General features: G+C 36.2%; 1 protein-coding gene and 1 long non-coding RNA gene across 3 annotated transcripts in view; both read left to right on the top strand.

The window, feature by feature from the left end:
• The first annotated feature begins 2,664 nt into the window (after positions 1-2,664).
• On the top strand, positions 2,665-6,132 carry LOC309476361. 2 transcript variants are annotated; one of them, XR_014198056.1, is made up of 4 exons: positions 2,665-3,583; positions 3,685-4,482; positions 4,514-5,108; positions 6,098-6,132. It is a non-coding gene; the product is annotated as an uncharacterized lncRNA (long non-coding RNA). The 2 variants fall into 2 exon arrangements; XR_014198057.1 differs by having other exon boundaries at positions 2,666-4,482.
• A 14,769-nt stretch (positions 6,133-20,901) lies between these two features.
• The window catches only part of asic1b (acid-sensing (proton-gated) ion channel 1b), a 204,435-nt gene continuing 202,573 nt past the window's right edge, over positions 20,902-22,763 (top strand). Inside the window, exon 1 of the mRNA XM_082139095.1 lies at positions 20,902-22,238. Coding sequence (XP_081995221.1) covers positions 21,874-22,238 — 365 coding nt within the window. The 5' untranslated portion in view covers positions 20,902-21,873. The remainder of the gene's footprint in view (positions 22,239-22,763) is intronic.

Below are 22,763 nucleotides of genomic sequence, written 5' to 3'. Positions count from 1 at the left end.
TTTATTAAATTCATTAATACAATTATTAATGTTTAATATAAATGAATATTTGTTAATTTAATTCAAATTTATTTATATATTTTTGTCAACATCAGTATATTAATGTACTATTTATGTGAACCTATAAGGAACGTGCATATTTTAAGTAGGCCTACGTTTTTAAAAGTATGAAATTCCAAATATATACAAAAACAAACCTAATATGCAACTATAAACATTGCATGCATAATAATTATTAAAGAATTATAAAAATGCTGTTTAAAGTTGTTTTAGCCGTTTAGCTTGTGTAGTCGTAGATGCAGCATGTCACACTACAGAACTTGCAAATGAAAGTATTTCATGTCAACTGTTTATTTATTTATATATTAAAACAAGTAAAAATTATAAAATATTTATAAAACAATTATTATTATTTTCTATAATTGTGTGTATTTTTATATATTTCATTGCCATTTTATGTACTAGACATTTTTATCATGTTGCTTGGAAATATTTAAAATAATATATTAGTAAATCTAAATAAGCTTTTTAAGTGATCAAGTTTTAATAAACTGGCACTCTTAATATATGATGACAGATCTGTTCTTTTGTGAATTGTAGGGAGCGTGTTTGTAGGTTTAGTGCTGATATTGATAAGGAAATTGTGACCTCAGCATGATAAGACTTATATTTGTCTTTTCCAGGAGTTTAGTCACGAATGTCACCTGTTGATTAGAATGAGGCGTTATATACACACAATCTCTTTTGCAAGATTTCTGCGCTCTATACCAAACTCTAAACACATTTACAGAGATACTATGATTTGATCTTCTTGAACATGTCACTATATCAGTGCTGAACTACTGTAAATAGGATTGAGAACTTCATCTGTGTGAATGGTGTGCAGTGACAGTTTTCCTGTTGAACACTAGAGGGAGGCAGCGCACAGCAAACTGAAACCTGCAGACTGAACCAACTCTTCTAGAAACTTCCATTGGTGTCACTCAGACTCTTCTGTTAACTTCTTTTCTTGTCTCTATCCAGAAGCAAACACCATATAGATAGATAGATAGATAGATAGATAGATAGATAGATAGATAGATAGATAGATAGATAGATAGATAGATAGATAGATAGATAGATAGATAGATAGATAGATAGATAGATAGATAGATAGATAGATAGATAGATAGATAGATAGATAGATAGATAGATAGATAGATACACTGAAAAAATATTTTCATTCATCCAATTAAAAAATTTTAGGGTAATGGTTCACATCTATATTTTATAACTTGAGCCAATGAAAAATAAATAACTTGCCCTTACCAATATTTTCTATGTCTATGAAAACTATTTTATAAAACTTGGCACAAAGCATATTTTTCTTGTTGAAAAAAATCTATTAATTTAAATTCTATTTTTGATCTAAACAAAAATATATAGATTTAATCAAAGCAAAAATTCTCATTTAATAAATATGTATTAGAAATTATTTGTTTTCTCCAATTAAATAGATATTGATTTAATAATACAATTATTTCTCATTTTTAAAAATACAAGTTAATAGAAATTATTTATTTTAAACAAACAAAAAGATATGGATTCAATCAAACATATTTCCCATAAGGAACATTAATTAATCTTGTCCAAAATCAAATAAAAAAGACACATAATTTTCATTAAATCGATATTTATTTAATTATTATATACATTACTTCCACACATCCACAATTTCGTGTCAGATTTTCAACTTTTTCAACATTTGCGACAGACAGCAAGTCCCTCAGAACCTCTTGACCCTCAAGTATGATTCCAGTGTTTGTGGGTATACAGCTTGTGCATCTCTGATGACAAAGATTTCCATGGTTTCTGCTGAAGAGTTTTTTCAGCCTCTTCCTTCTCCAACACCTGGAAAAGAATTTAAGAAAAAAAGAATAAGGAATCAATACAGCTTGGGTTTCCCCCCAAATTAGTTTACATAATACTAATACTTCTAACTAATTATAAAATGTACTCCAATTTGTTGTTGACATATAAATATAAGTTGCACAAACTTTCCAGCACATGGGACTCTGATTTTAGCTGAAAGTAATTGTTTCTATATTTGAAATTAGCCTTCATACTGTTATCAGACATATATCTGAACATAGTCTGATGGCTAATTTTGAAGTGGACAGCCATATCTAGCATTTTCACATCTCTAAAGTAATCTGGCCTTACCAGGAAATGTTTGATGAGGTCCTCCACTGTTTCTCCCATATAAAGGATGAGATATTTCAGTGCTCTTTGTATCGGTGTCAGTATCCTGCATCAAGATAATACAAATTTGGCATGAGGGTACATTATGGTCAACAAACTTTAGCACAATATACGTTATCAGTTGATATAATAATCATTATAATATATGATTCAATAGTGTGTCAAACCTATTACTAACGCCACGAAAAAATGTCCTCTGGCTAGTAGCTGCTACTACACTTTTTTGAAAACCAACCGACATCAACCGATTGGCGCCAATGCAGCAATACTTCTATGCATACAATCCATAAATAAATGACCATTGTGAGTGTCGACAGTCATACGTGTTATTTTTTACAGTCTATGGTTAGATAACGTTACCATTAATCACAAGTGAACGTCAGTCCTTTTACATGTAAGCTAACTTTAGCTCCTTAGTTGTTGATCAGGTTTCTACGGTTTTAACCAGAGAACGTCGTTCTTATGACGCTGCATCGAGATAACGTTATGTTCAATGATTAAACGTTCACGTTAATTACCATTGTAAAATCAAAATAAGCCAGGGGTAAACGTCCCAGCTAACAATGACCTGGCGGTCCACCAGCGTTTTTTGGGCGGCTCAAAGTCAGCGGTTTGACACGGTCGGACCTCCGGCGGCACACCATCGGCAACCCGACCAATCTGAAAACCCCGTCGGTCTCCCAGCGTTTTTTGGGTGGCACGACACCAGCGGTTTTCCGCGGCTGGGCCACCGTCGGCACACCAGTGGCAAGCCGATAGTCGGTCCACGTGTTTCTGAGCGCTTACAGGACGTCTTTAATTTATAAATGTATATTTGTTTTAATTTATTTTTACAGTTAAAAAGAATCTGAAAGCACAGAATAAAAAAATGGTGAAACTGACCTATAGCTGCAGCAATATCAAAAGCAAAATGTTGGTGATATAAAAAATACTGCCTATGAGCATTTTTAGCACGCGTTCAAATGAAATATGGGGCTTGAGTGTTCGTAAAAACAACAACAAAAATATTTAAATTATTTTTAAAAAGCCACAATTGTCCCACTATCACGTGCAGTAGTGGTAATTGCACCTATGCATGGGTCATATAACTTCAAAATGAGTTTTAAATTCATAATTTTATGAAGAGATTTTTATTCAAGTAAGGTTCTTATTCTAGATGTTTATGTTTGTAAATGCTGTGTGACTGTGACGCGTTTTAATGTGCGTGCGCGTGAACACTCGAACCGGGCTCAAACACTGGAGCGGAGATGAGTTGCCAAGGAAACGGCGCAGGACCGCACCGCAGCACTACTGCAACTGTCAGCAAAACTCCGTCTCTCGCTGTTGTTTTCACTGCTTTCAGGTGAGTTTAGCCTCTAAAATCACACAAATAATACACACAACTGTTCTTGACACTTATCTTACTTGTAATTGACTCGCTTCTGTTGAATATTTACTTTATAGAAATGGTTTAGTGTCTTCGAAAAAGTCCGTTAGCATCTCAACCGTTTTCAGAAGAGGTAACGTTAGGCTAACTATATAGATTGAGCTTTTGTTTATGAAAGTTTGGGCCTTTAATCACATCTTATGTGTAGATGAGAGGTTTTGATAGTTTTGTAAAGATTTTGCTTGGACGTAAGCTAATTTAACGTAAACGTACTGTTAATCGGTGACGTCACTTACATGGAGTACTTAAAAATTGCTGAAACTAGCTCAACGGTTAACAAATATTGATAAAAATTGTTCTGTGATTTCAGCAGCAACACAAATAATCCCTCTACAACAGAGGAAAGCTCCACAATGTCGACATTTTTTAAGAAAGCTGCTGCCAGAGAAGTGGGAAACACATGGTGAGGTGAGGAAGCTCATTAAATAACAGAGAAGATTTTCTTTTTCCCTAAAATATTAGTTAATGTTATCTCATTGTTTTTTTTTTTGTCAACTTGTTCTCTTTCAATTAGGACTGGTTTTATATTTCTATTTCCATCTGATTAATCGTGGGCCTCATTTAACTGAGAGTAGGCATTTATGAATAATTTTGGAAATATTAAATAAAATATGAAAAACATTGCACTGTTGATCAAACTAGTATACTTTAATGTTTCAAAAGGAAGTTTGATTTGTTTTGTGTTTATCAATGTCAGATGGATAAATGAATATTAGATGCAGTTCAGGGTAGGATCAAGTTTCTCTCTGTGAAAAAGAATGTGTGTAATATTCAAAATAGTTTCTGTGTTTTAATGTGTGTGTGTGTGTGTGTGTGTGTGTGTGTGTGTGTGTGTGTGTGTGTTAGCGTGTGTATGCATGTATCCACACATGCTCAGGTCCAAGGGCTCGATGTTTGCAAGCACACATGCACATATGTGTACATGAACATAATGAACATGTTCATATTTTACTTAATATTTTCAAAATTATTCATAAATGCCTACTCTCAGAAAAATGAGGCTCACGATTAATCAGATGCAAATAGAAATATAAAAACAGTTGTAACTGAAAGAAAACAAGTTGACAAAAATATTGAATCCAGAATTGGGTGATAATATAGCATAACAAGTGATTTATAAGCTATTTTTTGTAGACCAGTTATTTTTGACCGGGAACACCACAAGTGTTATAGGGTTTTGAACACAACACAATGAAAAAGTAAACCTAAAAACATACATTTTGTTATCCTAATTAAGAAATCATTGTCTGTTCTTTCTCTTTTCTGCATTTCACTTCTGTTGTAGCTTCTGTCCTTTTAATAAACCTGTCATTGTATAATAATATTGTTGGCTCTGTGGCAAATGGTTAGTTGTGTTCCTAGATCCTTCCATGCTGATGCCCTGCACCATAGCAGAGTTGAGCTGATCATCATCTCTGAGGCGCTATCACCCATATGACTAGTAAGTAAAACCAAGCCAAAGACAAATTTCCACTTGTGGACAATAAAGGAACTAAACTAAAGCTTCAAACATACACTAATGTTGTTGGTAAAAAAAAAAAAAAATTAAAGTTTTGAAAGAAGTCTCTTAGGCTCACCAAGACTGCATTTATTTAATTACAAATACAGTAAAAACAATAATATTGTGAAATAATATTAAAACATTTAAATAACTGTTTTCTATGGAAAACATCACATTATCCTTCAGAAATCATTATAATATGATGATTTGATGAAACGTTTATGATTATTATCAGTTTTGAAATCAGTTGTGCTGCTTCACATTTTTGTGTTTTTCAGGATTATTTGATGAATAGAAAGGGGAAAAAAGCATTTTTTTTAAAAATCTTTACTCTCTCTCTTGGTCAATTTAATGCATCCTTGCTGAATAAAAATATTTATTTTCTATTCTTATAAAAATAATCATTCTATTGAACCCAAACTTTTGAATAGTAGTGTAAACTACCATTTATATATGTTGGGTCTATTTAACAATCCTGGAGAGAGAAAAAAGAAAGTGGATTAAAATGTTACACTGGTTTACAAAAAAATATTAATCAGCACAACTGTTTTCAACATTGCAAATACTCAGAAATGTTTAGGATGTTTGCATTGTGAGAATGTATAGTATTCAAATATAAAAATGCTGACTCGTTAGGCCATGTTTTCTCATTAAAATCTGACGATTTCCTATTAATTCAATAGAATGTAAGGGAATAACTCTAGAATATCCTTCCTGATATGTTTCGGGCCCAGAAACATGATCCTAATTTAAATCTAGATTAAAGACACATCTCTGTAGCCAAGCATTCAATTTACACATCTCATAATCTTGCACTACAGTTATATGTGATGAAATAATAAAAAGTGCACATGATCATCTTTTGCCTAAAATAATATGACAGCAGCAATGCTAATCTTTCTCCTGTTGCTTCCCTGTTTCTATCTCAGGATGCTCAGCAAGTTCACTAGAGATTACAGCAGCTCTAGTGTGGATCCAGCCTCACTCGTGAAGACTTCTAATGACACCAACACTCAAAAAGACTTCAGATGGTGACAACTATAGATGGACACAAAACTGCCAGATATTATCCTTACATTGCATTGGCCCAGTTTCACACACAGGGCTTAGATTAAGCCAGGATTAGGCCTTAGTTAAATTAGGATATTTAAGTAGCTTTTTTAAATGTACTTCAGAAAAAAAGAAGGAAAAAAAAACATTACTGGTGTGCATATTGAGACAAAACAATGGCACTGAAATATTTTAAGATATGTCAGTGCAAGTTGCTTCCAGTTAAGACAGTTCAAAAATGCATTTTAGTCAGGGACTTTTCTGTGAAACCGGGGAAGGGAAGGGAAGGTTTGCATGACAGTTTTGCTGACAAATAAACAGGAATATCTTAGTACACGTAACTAAGAGAAAGAGTAAATATTGTTCTAACATATTACCAACATTGTAAGAATAGCGGGTTAAAAATCTGCAACCCTTTGAAGGATAGCAATTAGGACTTTAAACTCATGACTTGGATTATCTTATGGACATTACTTTGTTGCCAAAAGATGCTCTCCAGTGAATAGCAGTCGCCTCTGGCTGATTAAAGGATATTTTGCGATTGTATAACCTTGAACATGCATTTTTTGTAAAGCTGCTATGAAACAATTTGTATTGTGAAAAGCACTATATGGTTTTACTATGGTACAACTGTACCAACCATGTTATTTATTTATTTATTTATTTATTTTTCATTTTTCAAACCATGGTTCAACTAGTAATATTGCTGTAAAATTATGGTAATCCTGACTATAAACGTATGTTTTTAAACCTTGGTTGTTGTGAAAGCATGGTTCATTTTGTTAGCAACTATGGTTTTACTGCAAATGCTGTGGTAAAACCATGGTTAATTTTCATAAGGGTACAACTTATCCTATAATGTACTTGACTAATAGTCACATTGGATAAAAGAATCTGATAAATGTAATGCAAATGTATCCATTTCATCTGTTCACTGAAAATTAATTTAATAAAAATTAATTTGCAACTGCTATTGAGACTGGTGTACATTGCTTTTTTTATCCATTATAGTGAATTTTGGTTAGCATGAGTAACTGATTATAAACCGTGGACCGACCGTGGTCCGCCAGAAAACACTTATTATAAACCAGCGGCACGATAGCGGACCACCGTCGGGAAAGCGGCGGCTGCCGCTGGAGGTCCGCTAGAATAACGATGAGCAAAACGCCAGTGATCCGCCGGCGGCGTCCGCCGGTGGGCCGCCAACTTTGCCACCGGTGGTCCGCCACTGGCCCGCTGGACTCATGTTAGCTGGGGTATATGTTCCCTTTTGCAATCGGTCAGGAATTGATTAGCAGCTAACGTCGACACGTTAACTTGCCTAGTGTAAACTAAGCTAGCTAACACATTTTTAAACTAACGTAAGTTACATAACGATATCTAACAGATAAATTCGGCAGAGCAACATGTCTTGTACAGGCTTCTAAATATACAGCAGCACATTTAAATGGTTGTTTGTTTCACTTACTTCAGTTTATCCGCGATGAAATCTGATTCTCTCTGACTGGAGCAGCAAAGTGATCCACGGAACGTAGAAGAGCGGTTACAGCGGTCAGCTGACTGATCGTTGTCGTCGAGAAGATTTGTGTTTAATGCCCATGCGCAATCCTGTGTGTAACCTTGAAATTGTACATTCGTCGAAACAAATATTTCTTATTTGAGCTCTTAATGAAAAATATTTATATTTAACTATGTTTTGAACGAAAAAAATATTATTTGAAAAATAAAACAAATAATGGTAAACTGAATTGAAAGACAAAATTATGAATTGGATGAAGTACTGCTTGAAAACCTTTTTACAGTGTAGATAGATAGATAGATAGATAGATAGATAGATAGATAGATAGATAGATAGATAGATAGATAGATAGATAGATAGATAGATCTAGTATACAGGTACGCTACACTGATAGTGTTTTGATAGTGAGTTGCTGACCTCAATGTGATGACGTGACCTTTCACAATGACTGAAAACATTTATTCTTCTCACCTCTAGTCTTCCTCTGAAAGGTCACACGCTGGTCACTGAAGTGCCTTCAAGAATAATCGGACTGAATTGTTTATCTTATGTCTGTGTGTGTGTGTGTGTGTGTGTGTGTGTGTGTGTGTGTGTGTGTGTGTGTGTGTGTGTGTGTGTGTGTGTGTGTGTGTGTGTTTTTAATTAATTTTTTAATTAAATTTTTTTTTGCAGATCTTTCAATCATTTTTTAAAACTGGATTCCGTAGCATTTTCCAAGATAATATACTTGTATGTAAACATGATTAAATAAATAAATATATGCATAAATACATTTATTGTACAGAATTATGTAAATGTATAATATCTAAATATATAACATATATATCATTTATATATAATTAACAAATTAATACAAAAAGAATATATAATAAATAAATATTAATGTCTGTGTATTTATATATAAGATTTATACATTTGTCTATGTTATGTACATTTATAATATGTAAATTTGAATAAAATATTAATATATTTGTATTATTTAATATTTAATTTTCAAATATGTACATAATTGTGCATAAATATATTTTTTATACAATACAAAATGTTATAATAATTTAATAAAATGTTTATAATATTTAAATATATTACATATAATATTTAATATATAATCTTATTACATATATATATACATACATTTCTATAGATAGATATGGTGGATAGATATAGATATGGTAAGATTTGTAATTTTATAATAATGTTATATGACTTATTTTAATAATATGTGACCCTGGACCACAAAACCAGTCTTATGTGTAATTTTTTTAAATTGAGATTTATACATCATCTGAAAGCTGAATACATAATCTTTCCATTGATGTATGGTTTGTTAGGATAGGACAATATTTAGCCGAGATACAACTATTTTAAAATCTGGAATCTGAGGGTACAGAAAAATCGAAATATTGAGAAAATCGCCTTTAAAGTTGTCAATTTCTATTGGCGATTGTGCTGCATCCATTCACAAAAATAAATGTTTTATATATTTAAGGTGGGAAATTTACAAAATATCTTCATGGATCATGATCTTTACTTAATATCCTAATGATTTTTGGCATAAAAGAAAAATCTATAATTTTGACCCATACAATGTTTTGTTGGCTATTGCCACAAATATACCCGTGCAACATAAGACTGGTTTTGTGATCCAGGGTCACATATATACATAATTTTGTATAAATATAACTTTAACATTATTGTAAATGCATATTCATATATATATATATATATATATATATATATATATATATATATATATATATATATATATATATATATATATAGTCAAACCAAAGTTTATTCAGACACCTTGCTATCCTCACTTACATAAATGAACTAGTGTCTTGCACCCATAGTACAATCTGAATAATTTTTGGTTTGACTAATATATACTTGAAAATAAAATACAAATTATGACTTTGAACACTGTAACAATGGTTTTTGAACTATCTGATTCAACACATGACTTTCTCTTGTTGTTTCTTGCATGAATGTCTAACTCTTTGACATTGGCCCTGACTTTGGTTGTAGGTTCATTCAGTTCATTCCCAGCTTAGTCTTCATCCCAGAGCTCATAAAAACTCCTTTCACACCACTTCACCATGCAAACAGCGGCCGTTTAAACACGTGATCGCTCGCACAAAAGACCAGAGCACAATAGAAACACCAAATCACCTTTTATACTGTCACTAATTAAAGCAGAAGTCATTAAAGCGCCTGCGTTTGGATTATTCTCTTATCAGAGTCCATTAGAAAGATAGCCGTCCCGACTGGTAATTGATGCCAACATCAGGGCCTCTGGGCTGAGAGCAGGAGCGTCCCGTCCACGACTCCACATGATCATCCGTCGCTCTCACGACACCTCTGAGAATCAAACGTGCGGATCTGATGCTTTAATTAAAGATGTTTGTTCATGATTGAATGTCATCCCTTAATGAAGGGAGGATTTGAGCTCCCGCAAATGAGTTTGTGGGGTTTGAAAGTTAATGACTTGTTCTGATGAAATTCATGGGGGGGCGTTCAGAACATTTCCAAGAGTTTCCCATGTACAGAGAATGAAAAGAGTCAAGATTTAGTGAGAAGTTTGGTTCACATCAGATCCCAAGAAGTTTAAGTACATGAGTTGAGAGTTCTGCAGGAAAACGCAGCTTCCTTTCATACTTTCAGTGTACGCCGTGTGAAACATCATGTTCAGATGTGGCTCTGATACTGGTGGGATTGAGATGATATTTTATTGGTGTTCTGGAAATGTATTTTGTATAATCTCTTTGGTTCGTCTGCTGAAACATTTTTAAAGCTAAAACTTAAACTTAAAACTTAAAGGCTAAAAATAAAAGTCTCTTTTAAGAGAGTAGATGACTTGATTTGCTGTAGATATTTCAGAATTTTAGATGAAAAGAGATAGTAAATACCAGAGTGTAAAAATCATGAATGTCTATTTGCAGACAGCTTCAAACCAGCTGGGAAAATGTGCTTTAACTTTTGAGTTATATCCAAGTTCTTTGTAGAGTAAAGTATATGCATAGCATATATATTTTGCATAACATACATTCATATTTATTCGGCTTTTTATTTTTATATTGATTATAAAATACATTTTGATCATATATTTTATAAAATTAAATATATTTATAAAACAAACCTTTAGTATTGAATATTAAGTTGAAAGTTTTTGATAAAACTTAAATATATATATATATTTTTTTATATATATTTACAAAAATGAATGATAATATTTTTATGCAACACTATTGCAGAATGATCCTCACTCATTTAATAATTTTATCATTATCTTCTCTAAGGTTCTTTCATGGTGTTAAATGCAGTCCAGACCAGAGAAGAAAGACAGGAGGGACCTGTCTCTCTTTCAACCTGTCTCTCTCTCAACTTGTCTCTTTCTCTGCCTTTCTCTCTCTCAACCTGTCTCTCGGCCTGTCTTTCTCTCAACCTGTCTCTCTCTCGGCCTGTCTTTCTTTCAACCTGTCTCTCTCTCAACTTCTCTCTCTCAGCCTCTCTCTCTTCCACTTGTCTCTCTCTCTCTGCCTTTCTCTTTTTCAACCTGTGTCTCTCTCTCTGCCTGTCTCTCAAAATGTCTCTCTCTCAGCCTGTCTCTCAACCTGTCTCACTCTCAACCTCTATCTCTCGGCCTCTCTCTCTCTCTGCCTGTCTCTCAACTTGTCTGTCTCTCAACTTGTCTCTCTCTCAGCCTGTCTCTCAACCTGTCTCTCTCTCAACCTCTATCTCTCGGCCTCTCTCTCTTCCACCTGTCTCTCTCTCAACCTTTCTCTCTCGGCCTCTCTCTCTTCCACCTGTCTCTCTCTCAACCTTTCTCTCTCTCGGCCTCTCTCTCTCAACCTGTCTCTCTCTCAACCTCTATCTCTCGGCCTCTCTCTCTTCCACCTGTCTCTCTCTCAACCTTTCTCTCTCTCGGCCTGTCTCTCTCTCAACCTGTCTCTCTCTCAACTTCTCTCTCTCGGCCTCTCTCTCTTCCACCTGTCTCTCTCTCAACCTCTATCTCTCGGCCTCTCTCTCTTCCACCTGTCTCTCTCTCAACCTTTCTCTCTCTCGGCCTGTCTCTCTCTCAACCTGTCTCTCTCTCAACTTCTCTCTCTCAGCCTCTCTCTCTTCCACCTGTCTCTCTCTCTGCCTTTCTCTTTTTCAACCTGTGTCTCTCTCTCTGCCTGTCTCTCTTCCGCTGTGTCCTGTCGTCATGAGAGTGTCACCAGAGGCTGCTGTGTACCGGCACATCATCCAGTTTTCCATCAGATAACTGGAAACTTGACGCCACATCAGGAGCTTTTTTCATCACTGATAGCGCCTCGCTGTCTGGCGAGCTGCTAAGAACGCTGCAGGTCCCGCGGGGTTCGAGGATTCGCTCTCCATCTCACACACTCGCCGTGACCCCCGCGGACAGCGTCCCCTGTGCGCTCTGATGCAGGTACAGGTGAAAGCTCTCAGAGTGGACACACTCGTCACTGCGCGTCATGTCAACAGCCGTGTGTTTCCCGAGAGACACGCCACATTCACAGAGGTCAAACACACTTCATGCTGCTTTATCCACATACATATTTAATAATCCACCAAAGAATATATGGATTTATTTAAGGGGTATAACAATATATTGTGTCACAATATATTGCAATACAAAATGAAAGCTTAAATTTAGCATCAAATATGGTAAACCCAGAAGGTCACACATTTGAGCTTCAAGCATTGCATATGTGTTTAACATAACTTTGCCTAAGCCTATTCAAGTCACATTTTAATGAACATACTTTTTGTTTAATGTAAGTCTTAGGAGTAATGATTAGAAAAACCCTGCCATTTTAACTCTATTTGGCTTTGTATAAATTATTGTGAGAGTACTGTATAGTGAGATCAGAATTGTGTATTTGTGTGTTATTCATTGATTTAGAAACATTGCATTTAGGGTGATTTGAACAAATCCACAAGTATTAAACTTGTGCAACCAGCCAGAGCACCCTAGCAACCGCATAGCAACACTATAAAAACACTCAATACTCCTTAGCAACTGTAAAACGATGCCAGCAACTACTTGCAAAGCTAAAGTGTGAGTTTGTAAACATCTAGTTATACATACAAATATTCAAGATTTTGACTCGCATCCAATTTGTTTGCAGTGCAGAAAATCACACAGATTAGAGGCAACTCTTCATCAGAGGAATGTATCCACACTTTGGATGTGTGGATTTCAGAATGTGAGCTAGGCAGCCCTGCATTTCCATAAATGATCTGAGCGAAGCACCGGATGATGTTTTGATTGATTGGTGCTGGCTGATATTCGGGTGTGCAGTCTATTGACTTCTTCGTTTCTCTGTCTGTAGGTGGTCTTGAGTGATGTCACACAGGTCAGGGTCATGTGACCATGTCGATGCGAGTCCGAGAGCAAGGTCGAGGCACCAGTCAGTGACCCTGAAACTGCTCGACAAAACCAATCAACAGATCCATCACATGCTGCAGAAACAAGAGATCTATCTATCTATCTGTCCGTCTATCTATCTGTCTGTCTGTCTATCTTTCTGAATGTCTGCCTATCTCAGCTTTTAACAAGATTTTATAGTTTGTCCTCATTTAATTAGCTAAGTAATTGTTGTGTGTGTGTGTGTGTGTGTGTGTGTGTGTGTGTGTGTGTGTGTGTGTGTGTGTGTGTGTGTGATATCAATGTCCTCATGCATCCTGGCGCTGGTGAAAATGATCACGGGCCAATTTGCAACCTTTAATTGCAATTGAACCACAACAGAGGCGATAAGTGCATTTTAACTAACTATATCAGCCTGTATTTGCGCACCACCTTGAGCTTTTCGCAGTCTCCTCTTAAACACCTCCAAACTGTCTTTCTCTCTATCTCTTGTCGTTCTCTTTCCGTGTCTTTTCTTTGTGAAACGGGTGAGAATGAGAGCTTTCTCTTTCTTTCTTTTCCGTGGGGACGTGACAGATGATCCAGAGGAGGCCGGAGTGGCTGATTGATCGTGGGAAGTCTTGAGCATTCATCTCTGTCGATGCCGTTCGGCCGATGGCCGCCTCTAAACCTCGCTCTCTCTCTTCAGCGCTGGGCTAAAAGGTAATTAAGAGCGGCCCTTCGCGCGGATCTATCAGTGTCAGAATGTGTCAGCGGCCGCGGAGGACTGCGGCCTGATTTGTTGTCCCACCCTCAACGGCACAGGCGATATTTTACATCATCATTTATTCAGGCTTTGCTGATGACACGGCCCTGCTTCGTGCTGATTTGTTTTGGAGAGACCAACTTCACGAGAACAACTCTTGCCTCAGGAAAGTTTTGTTGCTCTTAAATAGCTCATTAAAGTAAAATAAGAGTTGTGTTTTATTGAAGTATCAACTTTTTAAAAATGAAATGGCAGCTCAGATATTTGATCTTGAATGAGAAACATTCTAGTTCATATTGAGATATAAGACTTTTCATTGCAGGTTTGCTGGCAATTCTTAGCATGTCTGAAACCTCAAGATCTCTCAATTGACTCTCAATGGAGTTTTATGGTTTGTCTGGTTGCACTTAGATTCTATATTTTAGTCCACTTATAAAAATTTACTGTTCACATTCTCTATTTTTGTTTAGGAAAAACAGACCAAAAATATTGATGACATCATCCTGCACTCCACATTTTTGTCCAACATAATGCTCTTGTGAATGACATTGCCCCTCCCCCTAAATATGAAAGATGACCTGCCTCTGACTAGCAATAACAACTAGAAAATTGTTTGTTGTTTGTCTTTATTGTGTAATTGTGAAGGAAGTGGCCTCAACTTTTCCCGACTTGTCCCGCGCTAACTTTCTGTTTCAAGGATAAGTATGTCAACTCCGAGAAGAAACGTGCTCTTCATTTCATTTAGTCATTTGTGATTTTTCTTTCTGACAGGTAGGTCTTATCCTCTTGTTCTTCAGTCCCAAACCTGTCAAACAGCAAATTAATGTCTTACTGACAATGAGGTAGAAATGAGGTTATTATTCAGTGCTAGTTGACACTCATAACTTGTCAAATTGAATAAGTCGTCAAACTGGCAGATAAGGATAATAAATCATTTTAAACTTTAATTATTTTCCCTTGTTTACAGTTTTAACCTCACAGAAAGTGTTTGCACGTAGAGTTAATCGCTGTTTTAGCTATTTGCATATGTATTCTGTCGTGTTTGGAGATGTTTTGTTTTTCAATGTTATTAACATCCTATTTATTGTCGCTATACATATAATTAATGAAAGACAGCAGAAGTTTTAATCATTAAAAAACACAAAAAGACAGCTCCTAATTGCAGTTTTGTCAACATATCGGCCAAAATGTAAATTTTCCTGCACGTTCCTGCTCCGAGTGCAGCTAAATAATTTAGCGCTGAATGAGGAACGTCACTATCTTATGAGGCGTGAATATTAATGCCCGCGCATGCTGTGTTAATTAAGAAAACCAATTAATACATGCAGCTCAAATCCTGTAATAGACGACGTGTTTCTCACCCGTCCGGCCGGGAGATGTGAAAGGCTTGTGTATTCCGCTCCATAATCTTGACATTCAGGGAACCTTTGTTCTCTGAATCCATTGTGAATTATGTCAATCAAATTTAAACGGTGGCATTTTTGGCTGGAGCGTTTCGACCGCTCGGTCTCCAGGTATCAACATTCACCCGCGCTTTTGACTGAAGGTGGAGTAACTTAACCTCATGTTTGCGTTCACAGGCTAGCGGACTGACGCTGAGCTAAACCTGTGGATTATTTCAGAGGCTGTTATCATTTCGAGTATTGAACACTTTTTCTAGTAAAGGTGAAGTCGGACAGAATGAGGCCTGTACCGTATTGATCGTGAAGCTTGTTCAGAATGTTAGTTGCCTGTGAGAAGATCACAGTGTGAAGACACAGTGTATTTGATGGCACTTTCTATGAATTTTGTTTTTATTAATATTAAACTTTCATATGTAGGCGTATTTAATATTGACACTGTACGAGTAAGGTAAAGGTACTGTTCATTTTCGACCAGGACATTATTCGTTAAGTTTACAGAGAACACAAAATAATGCAATGCATTTAATGTACAACCCGTTTTAAAAAAAATGGGCCTTATTTTTATAGACTTTTTCTAGAGTGTATGTGTAAAAAAATAACAAAAATGTAATAATTTAAAATGTATTTATGCCCCTATTTTGGAATCTTACATAAATGAAATATGATAAATATTTAAAATAAAATAAAACCAATCATGTATTATTTAGTTTGACCTCCTGACAGACAAGCCAGAGACTAACAAACTGGCATCTTTGAGTTTTGTCTGTAGTTTCTCCATAATAAACTGCTGATTAAACTTCTTATTTAACCAATTTCACCCTTAATTGGCAAAACAAGCAATTATCCCAACACCAATCTTTGGTAAGTTCCAAATGTAATGTTTACCTTGCATTGAGTTAGTAAATTGATCCTGAATTCTAAATGGCTGCTGTCTTGCACACAAACATCAATGACAAAGTGCTCATTTTTGCATCAAGGCGTCTTATTTTATTTGCAGAACATAAATAAATTAATTGATTTATAACTTTTAGGAATTACTCGCTTGAAGAGTTGCAAATTGAAATGGAGCTGCACCTGAAAGAAATAATGACAAGAACACAATTCAGGAGGACAGAATGTGTGGTGCACATGGTATTTCATTAAAATACCTTCATAATTCATCTCTCAGCACTTCAAACGCAAGACAAGCATGAAGTAATAATGAAAAAGCTAAGGTGAGTAAACCTTTGACTGTTACAGTGTTGTTTGTACAGCTTTAGTGAAAAACTAATGACGTTTCTCAAAGGGATGTTGGAAGTGGCGTAAGGTAAAGCCCTAGATTACTCTGATCAGACTTACATGGAGGAAGACACAAATTGCTTCCCAATTTCCCAATCCAACTGTAAAAAAAATAATAAAAAAACTGCAACAGTGGAATAAACGGGTACATTTCAACATTTCACAAAAGAGGTGTCTTTTGGACAACCTAAAAAGTCCCATACAGATCTGCTGTTGACAGCGATAGTGGCTCAAAGTGCAAATCTATGTGAGTTAACTCTCTTACTCATGAATTATATATATGTATGCGTGTGGGTTGTTAACCTACAGATGAACATTTCTCTGGCATGAACTAAGCGAGCAGTTGTGTCAAAGAGCTGAATGTGGAAAATCCCTGTGGGAGTCATTTAGGACATCCACACACTCAACCGCACCAGAAAGTCCTCAGAAGAACCAACATTGGATAAAATAAAGATTTGATAGAAGGAACATTTACGGATTTTGCTCTTTTTTTTAAGATCATCTACATTCTGGTTCTTAAAAAAAAAAAAAAAAAAAATAGAAACCACAACACTAATCTGAAAACTCAATGAAGAAACATCAAGAATTGTATTAATCTCCAATGAACCACTAAACCAGTTTGGTTAATTTGCTCTCTTATTACTGTATCTCACACAATGTACTCTCTTGTATCTGTCACATTTGATAGTGTTGTACGCTGAACAAAGCTTTAGTGTTGAGGCATTTGTGGTCCAGAACATTCAAGACTCCCTGAGTTTAAATTTCTCCCCCAAACCAAAAGATATTAAAATGGCTTCCATTCTCCCAGGGACAAGTATGTCCTTGGGCAGTCTCTTGTCTTTGCTCCATGTCACACTGATCCCTGCAGGACCTCATTATAGCTAATCGTCCATCTGTCCATCCCTCAAGGGCCGGCCAACATTCTCTCAACTCTGGTCACTTGGCTTGCAATCGAAATGCCAAGACGACAGTCTTTTGGACATGCTTGCTGGCTTGTGGTTTGCCAAAGCTCGAGGTTACAACACAGTGGGGTCAACAGCCTTTTTGCTTCTTGGAATCCAGAAATTGCCACATGGATGCCAACCAGACACGAGTTCATTCATCTCAGATCCTGTTCCCTGAGATCTGGCAGGCTGTGAAAGGCCACATCTGCTTGAATTCTCAGCGAGGAGCATAACAAAGACTTTGTGTACATCTTTTGTTTTTCAGAACTGGCTCTATTTTAAATAAATACTCACTACTATTACTCTTGCACTGGTTAGTGATTCGGAATGATAATTAGAGTTACTAGGTCAATGTAAATCAATGAAATCCCTGATTTAACTCAAGAATTTGATGAAATTGGTGTGCACCATCTTAAGATGCTCCTGACAAAATGTTATCAAAAGAAGTTTTGATACATTTAATCGTTTAGCAAATAATGGTCCGAAATGTGTTTGGGTGTGGTCCATTATAGACTTTAGGGAAAAACTGCAATTTCTGACCAAGGATCCATTTATTTCAAATATGAATAATAGATAAACTCTTTGATACTAATGTTGTCCATTAGAAAGTATATCCTTTTAAGTCTAAGCATTTTGCATTAATGTTAATGGATGAAAGTTTCCTGATTTCCTTTTTGAGGTTAGTTTTCTCTTTGGGAACTATGTATTCTTGTAAAGTGTTTCATCCAACCCTAACTTAAAGTATCAGTTGAGATTCAAGATTGTTGACTTTGCAGGGAAAGATACATTTGAATTTTGAGTAGCTTGTCAAACTTTTTGAGTCGTTTCCCCCAACTCTGATCGGAGTACACACGCTAACTGCTAGTCCACGTCTCCAACATCTGCTTTACTGGCAGTGTGCTTCAACTTAAATCTGCTCTGCTTGCAGTTTTTCCACTTTAGCTCAAGTGCTCGAGCTTATTTTGCGTACTGACAGTATTTTTTCTTCTGAAGATTATGGCTCTATAACTTCCCTGAGGTAAAAGATCACAAGTTTTGAGTAACCATGCTTTTAATAATCCATTTCCGGCCCCTTGACGATTCAGTTGATTTCTAGAGTCTATCTTCCATGGCATCCTTCTGTCCTCATGTAGCTGCCGCTTCACTACTCTGTGGAAAAAGCTCCCAGAATGCCATTGAGAAACTCTTTCCTTTTGCTATCAGCATCCTGTCACCTTCCTCACCTGCCTATCTTCGCTTTGGTGCACGAGCCATTTAATTTGTCGCACAGCGCATCTGTAGACATGCGTTATGGTGCAAGTAGAGCATGATGGGAGCTGAAACAAGCTGCAAACAGATGTTTCTGGGAAGAGCTGCATAGGCCACTTCCATTCAGCTCACCAGAGACGATCTGAGATACCTGGTTGCCTCATAAACCAAAACCTGTTCAGAATATGTGCTATCACATTAACTCTCCTAATTAAGTTTGATCCAAACTTTCATGGCCTCCAGTATATTTTGTTGTATGAATATCTGAAAACACAATAAAAGAAAGGACAGAGCCTCTGCTTTTAAACAAAACAACAACAAACTTTTCTAGCTTCATGCATTCTTTTTAAATCAACAAGTCTCATTAAAAAAGCCAAATTTTTAACAAAAAAAAATTTGGTCAAAGACTAAGCCCTCTACCGTATAACAGTGAAAACATGGATTTGCTTACAAAAAAAAAAAAACTATCAAATGGAAGGCAAGCATTGTCATAAATGACAGAAAATTATGTCAACGGCAGGGAAAGAGTTGAATGATTTTAAGGTTTTATTGGCGTTTTTTGTCATCATAATATCCAAACTTTACAAAAGTTGCCATACATGGACAACAGGACATTATTAGGAAACATGCCAAATTGCATACGTTTCTAATGCTTTGGGTGGAAACCGCAATTTCCGACCCATTAGCCATTTATTTCAAATGCGAATAATATGGATGCTGTTATACTAATGGTTTCCAGGAAATCCTTTTAAATATAAGCATTTTGCATCGCTGAAAGTTTCCTGATTTCTTTGTAGAAGTAACTTTTCCCTTCGGCATCTTATAGCATGTGTTCTTGTAAGCCGTTTATCTTACAGTATCAGTGGAGATTCAAGGTTGTTGCAGTAAAAACTGCATTTATTGGCTTTCTTAAAAATTGGTTTGCCATGAAAAACATGGCGTTGCGGATACTACATATATTCTGAGATATTTATAGCGAACGTGGAATTATATATCATAAAATCGAGCTTGATACTTGCTTAGAGTGTGTTTCAGGCCATAGGCACACATATGATATACAGTAATGACACAGTACTTATTCAGCGACTCACGGGAATAACCCTTCACCTCACTTCAGGAGCCTGGTTTCATATTCCACATCCTCATGATGGATCAATAAACATCCAGATCATATTTAAACCTTTTTTATAGACTCCAAAGTGAACCAGGTCACAAACAGACTCATACCTGGACAGACCGTTTAAACCTCAGCTGAACCTGTATGGGGTTTTGCTTCAGTTTGTGGAGTTCATTCGAGTCCATTAACAGACTGACACTTAAGCGTGTCTCTGAAAGTTGATAATCAGTGGGCCACATCATCACGGCTATTGATTCGGTCAGTGACAGCGACACCCAGCGTTAGCCAATACTGTCACAAACCTGGATTAAAATGCACTCGGTGTAATTTCATGGGTGGGTTCCCTTTCACCCCTCGGCTGTGAGTTTCTCAAATAATACTGATCCGTCTATCCGTACATGCTCATTTATCACTCAAGCACCTCCTGGTCAGCAGGACTGTCAGTTCAGATATACATAATAACTGCACATCACTTTAGTTAGTTTCTGACATTCGTAGCTGTATAGTGTGTATTTATTGTCCCTTCGAGGGCAATTTTTTATTGCATTATCTAACAACAGGAAATAAACAGAGTAATTGTATTATTCTTATTCCTATGTCTTTCACTGTAAATGACAGTGAAAGACACTGTATCAATTATACATACAGGTATAAAAGATAATAATAATGGCATAATGCAAATAATGATGTATAATACAAATTGCATAAAATATGCAACATAATAAGAATAAGAATAACTAAAACATGTATTTTTGTTGTGAATGTGAATTAATGCCTAAAATAACAAAACATAACAAAAGACAACAAGGTAGCTGAATAATAAATAGCTAATAAAAAGTGTAATATTAAAGAATAAAAGGTTAAAAAATAAATAAAATACGCTAATAATAAAACATCTATAATAAAATATAGTTGATGTATATGATAGGCTACACCGAAATCTCTCTCTCTCTCTCTCTCTCTCTCTCTCTCTCTCTCTCTCTCTCTCTCTCTCTCTCTCCGGATCTCTCTCTCTCTTTTAAGAAATGGTCGGGTCATATAGACAGTGATGCTCAGACAGACAGTAGGGCACTTGGATGGAGGCTTCGTCGCAGTGTGCAGCGTTCAGCGTTCATTCCTGACGTGTCTGTCTACATCTAAACCAACCCACAGGACGGGACGGAAGGGGACTATATAACTTACAACCCGACACTTTATCTGATATGGATACGCACGCCGTGCTGCATTAATTAAAGAGGGGGACATTTTAGTGATGCCAACATCCAGAGAGCATCTGTGTTGCCGTTAACAGCGCGCGTGGTGAAGTTGGATTGCGGATCGCTTATTGTATCGAGCTTGAAACACGATCTGAGCCGTTTTGACACCGCGGATGTGTCTAGTGTTGTGAATAGATGTGAAGACATTCTCTTTACATCGAGCGATGCGTTTCAGTTGTCTATAACACCTTGTATGGATGTATGCAAATAAATGACAGTAGTTATAAGGGGAAGCGTTATCATCACGCTTGTTTTTCTGTAATTTGCGCTGAATCGACTGGACGGACAATGAATTGATGATACTCTCGCAACTACGGAGTTATTTTATTGAAGATCCTGGGAACATCGGAGCTAATATATCTGTAACAATTCGTATTATTGGTTGATTTCTTCAAACTGTTCTTTTAATACTAATTTGAGCAGCTTAAATGCGATTAATGTGGTAATATCTAACGTCAACGGTTTTATTCAAGTCAGAAATGTGATTTAATATGACCAAATCAACCTGAATACATCTTAGATCAACAAACGTAATTTTAGATCGGGTAGAAGTAGGTCCCATTTCACTTTACACTGCAGAAACTTGCTGAAACGCTGGATGAACATCGTGAAGATGTTGCATGGATTGTTGCAACTGCTTTCTGTCTACCAGGTTCATTTATGCACATGCTTGTAAAGATCAACTGACCATCTGAGGGCGTAACTTCCTCCAATCTTCTAAGTATCTCCTTCTGCTTCATTCAGAGATTTTTTTAAACTTCAATAACCATGGATATTAAAACCGAGTCTGATGATAACCTGGACTGTGAGCAGCCCGCACCCATTGAAGTTTTTGCCAGCAGGTCCACGCTCCATGGCATCTCACATATGTTCAGTTATGAACGCCAGTACATCAAACGGTGCCTCTGGATCATCTTTTTCTTGGGGTCTTTTTCGTTCCTGGTGCTTGTTTGCGCTGACCGCATCAAGTTTTACTTTCAGTATCCTCATGTCACCAAGCTGGACGAGATCTCAGCACCAATGATGGCGTTTCCTGCCATCACCTTCTGCAACCTGAACTCTTTCCGCTTCGGCCGCGTGACGCGCAACGACCTGTACCACGCGGGCGAGCTGCTCGCGCTTTTAAACGGCAGGTGAGTTCTGTATCCTGTAAAAAATTTTAAATGGAGAAAATTATAAGAAAATTATAAGAAAATGACAAGCGTACAACGAGATAACAAAGATTTTTCTCAGAATTGGTTGTCTTTTGACTCAGAAATTCGTAACGCTAAATTGGATCCATGCGTGTTGTTGTTGATGGATATACCCTGATAGCACACATGGAGACATCTATTTGATGTATTTTTTAGAGTGTGCTCATCTGCAAATACGTCTATAGGACGTTTCCTGTCAGATGTCAATAGACGTTTAGAAAGTGTCTTTAAGATGTTTATGATTTAGAATGTATGTAAAACTGACATCTTAAAGACATCTATCAGATGCTAGTAAACAGTAGATACTTTCCAGATGAAGTGATCTTTAACAGACATCTTGCAGACGTACTTGTGCTATTCACAACTACAGTATCTCAGCCATATATTTTTAGAACAATATTGAAAAACAAAAAAAGTGCACCAAGCAACATTTGTTATAGTTATAATGAAAGGTCAGAAATTATT

This window comes from Leuciscus leuciscus (assembly GCF_965113295.1).
Source record: "Leuciscus leuciscus genome assembly, chromosome: 15".
NCBI lineage: Eukaryota > Metazoa > Chordata > Actinopteri > Cypriniformes > Leuciscidae > Leuciscus > Leuciscus leuciscus.
The sequence above is the reverse complement of the archived record's forward strand: the minus strand, read 5'-3'. Positions and strand labels throughout refer to the sequence as shown.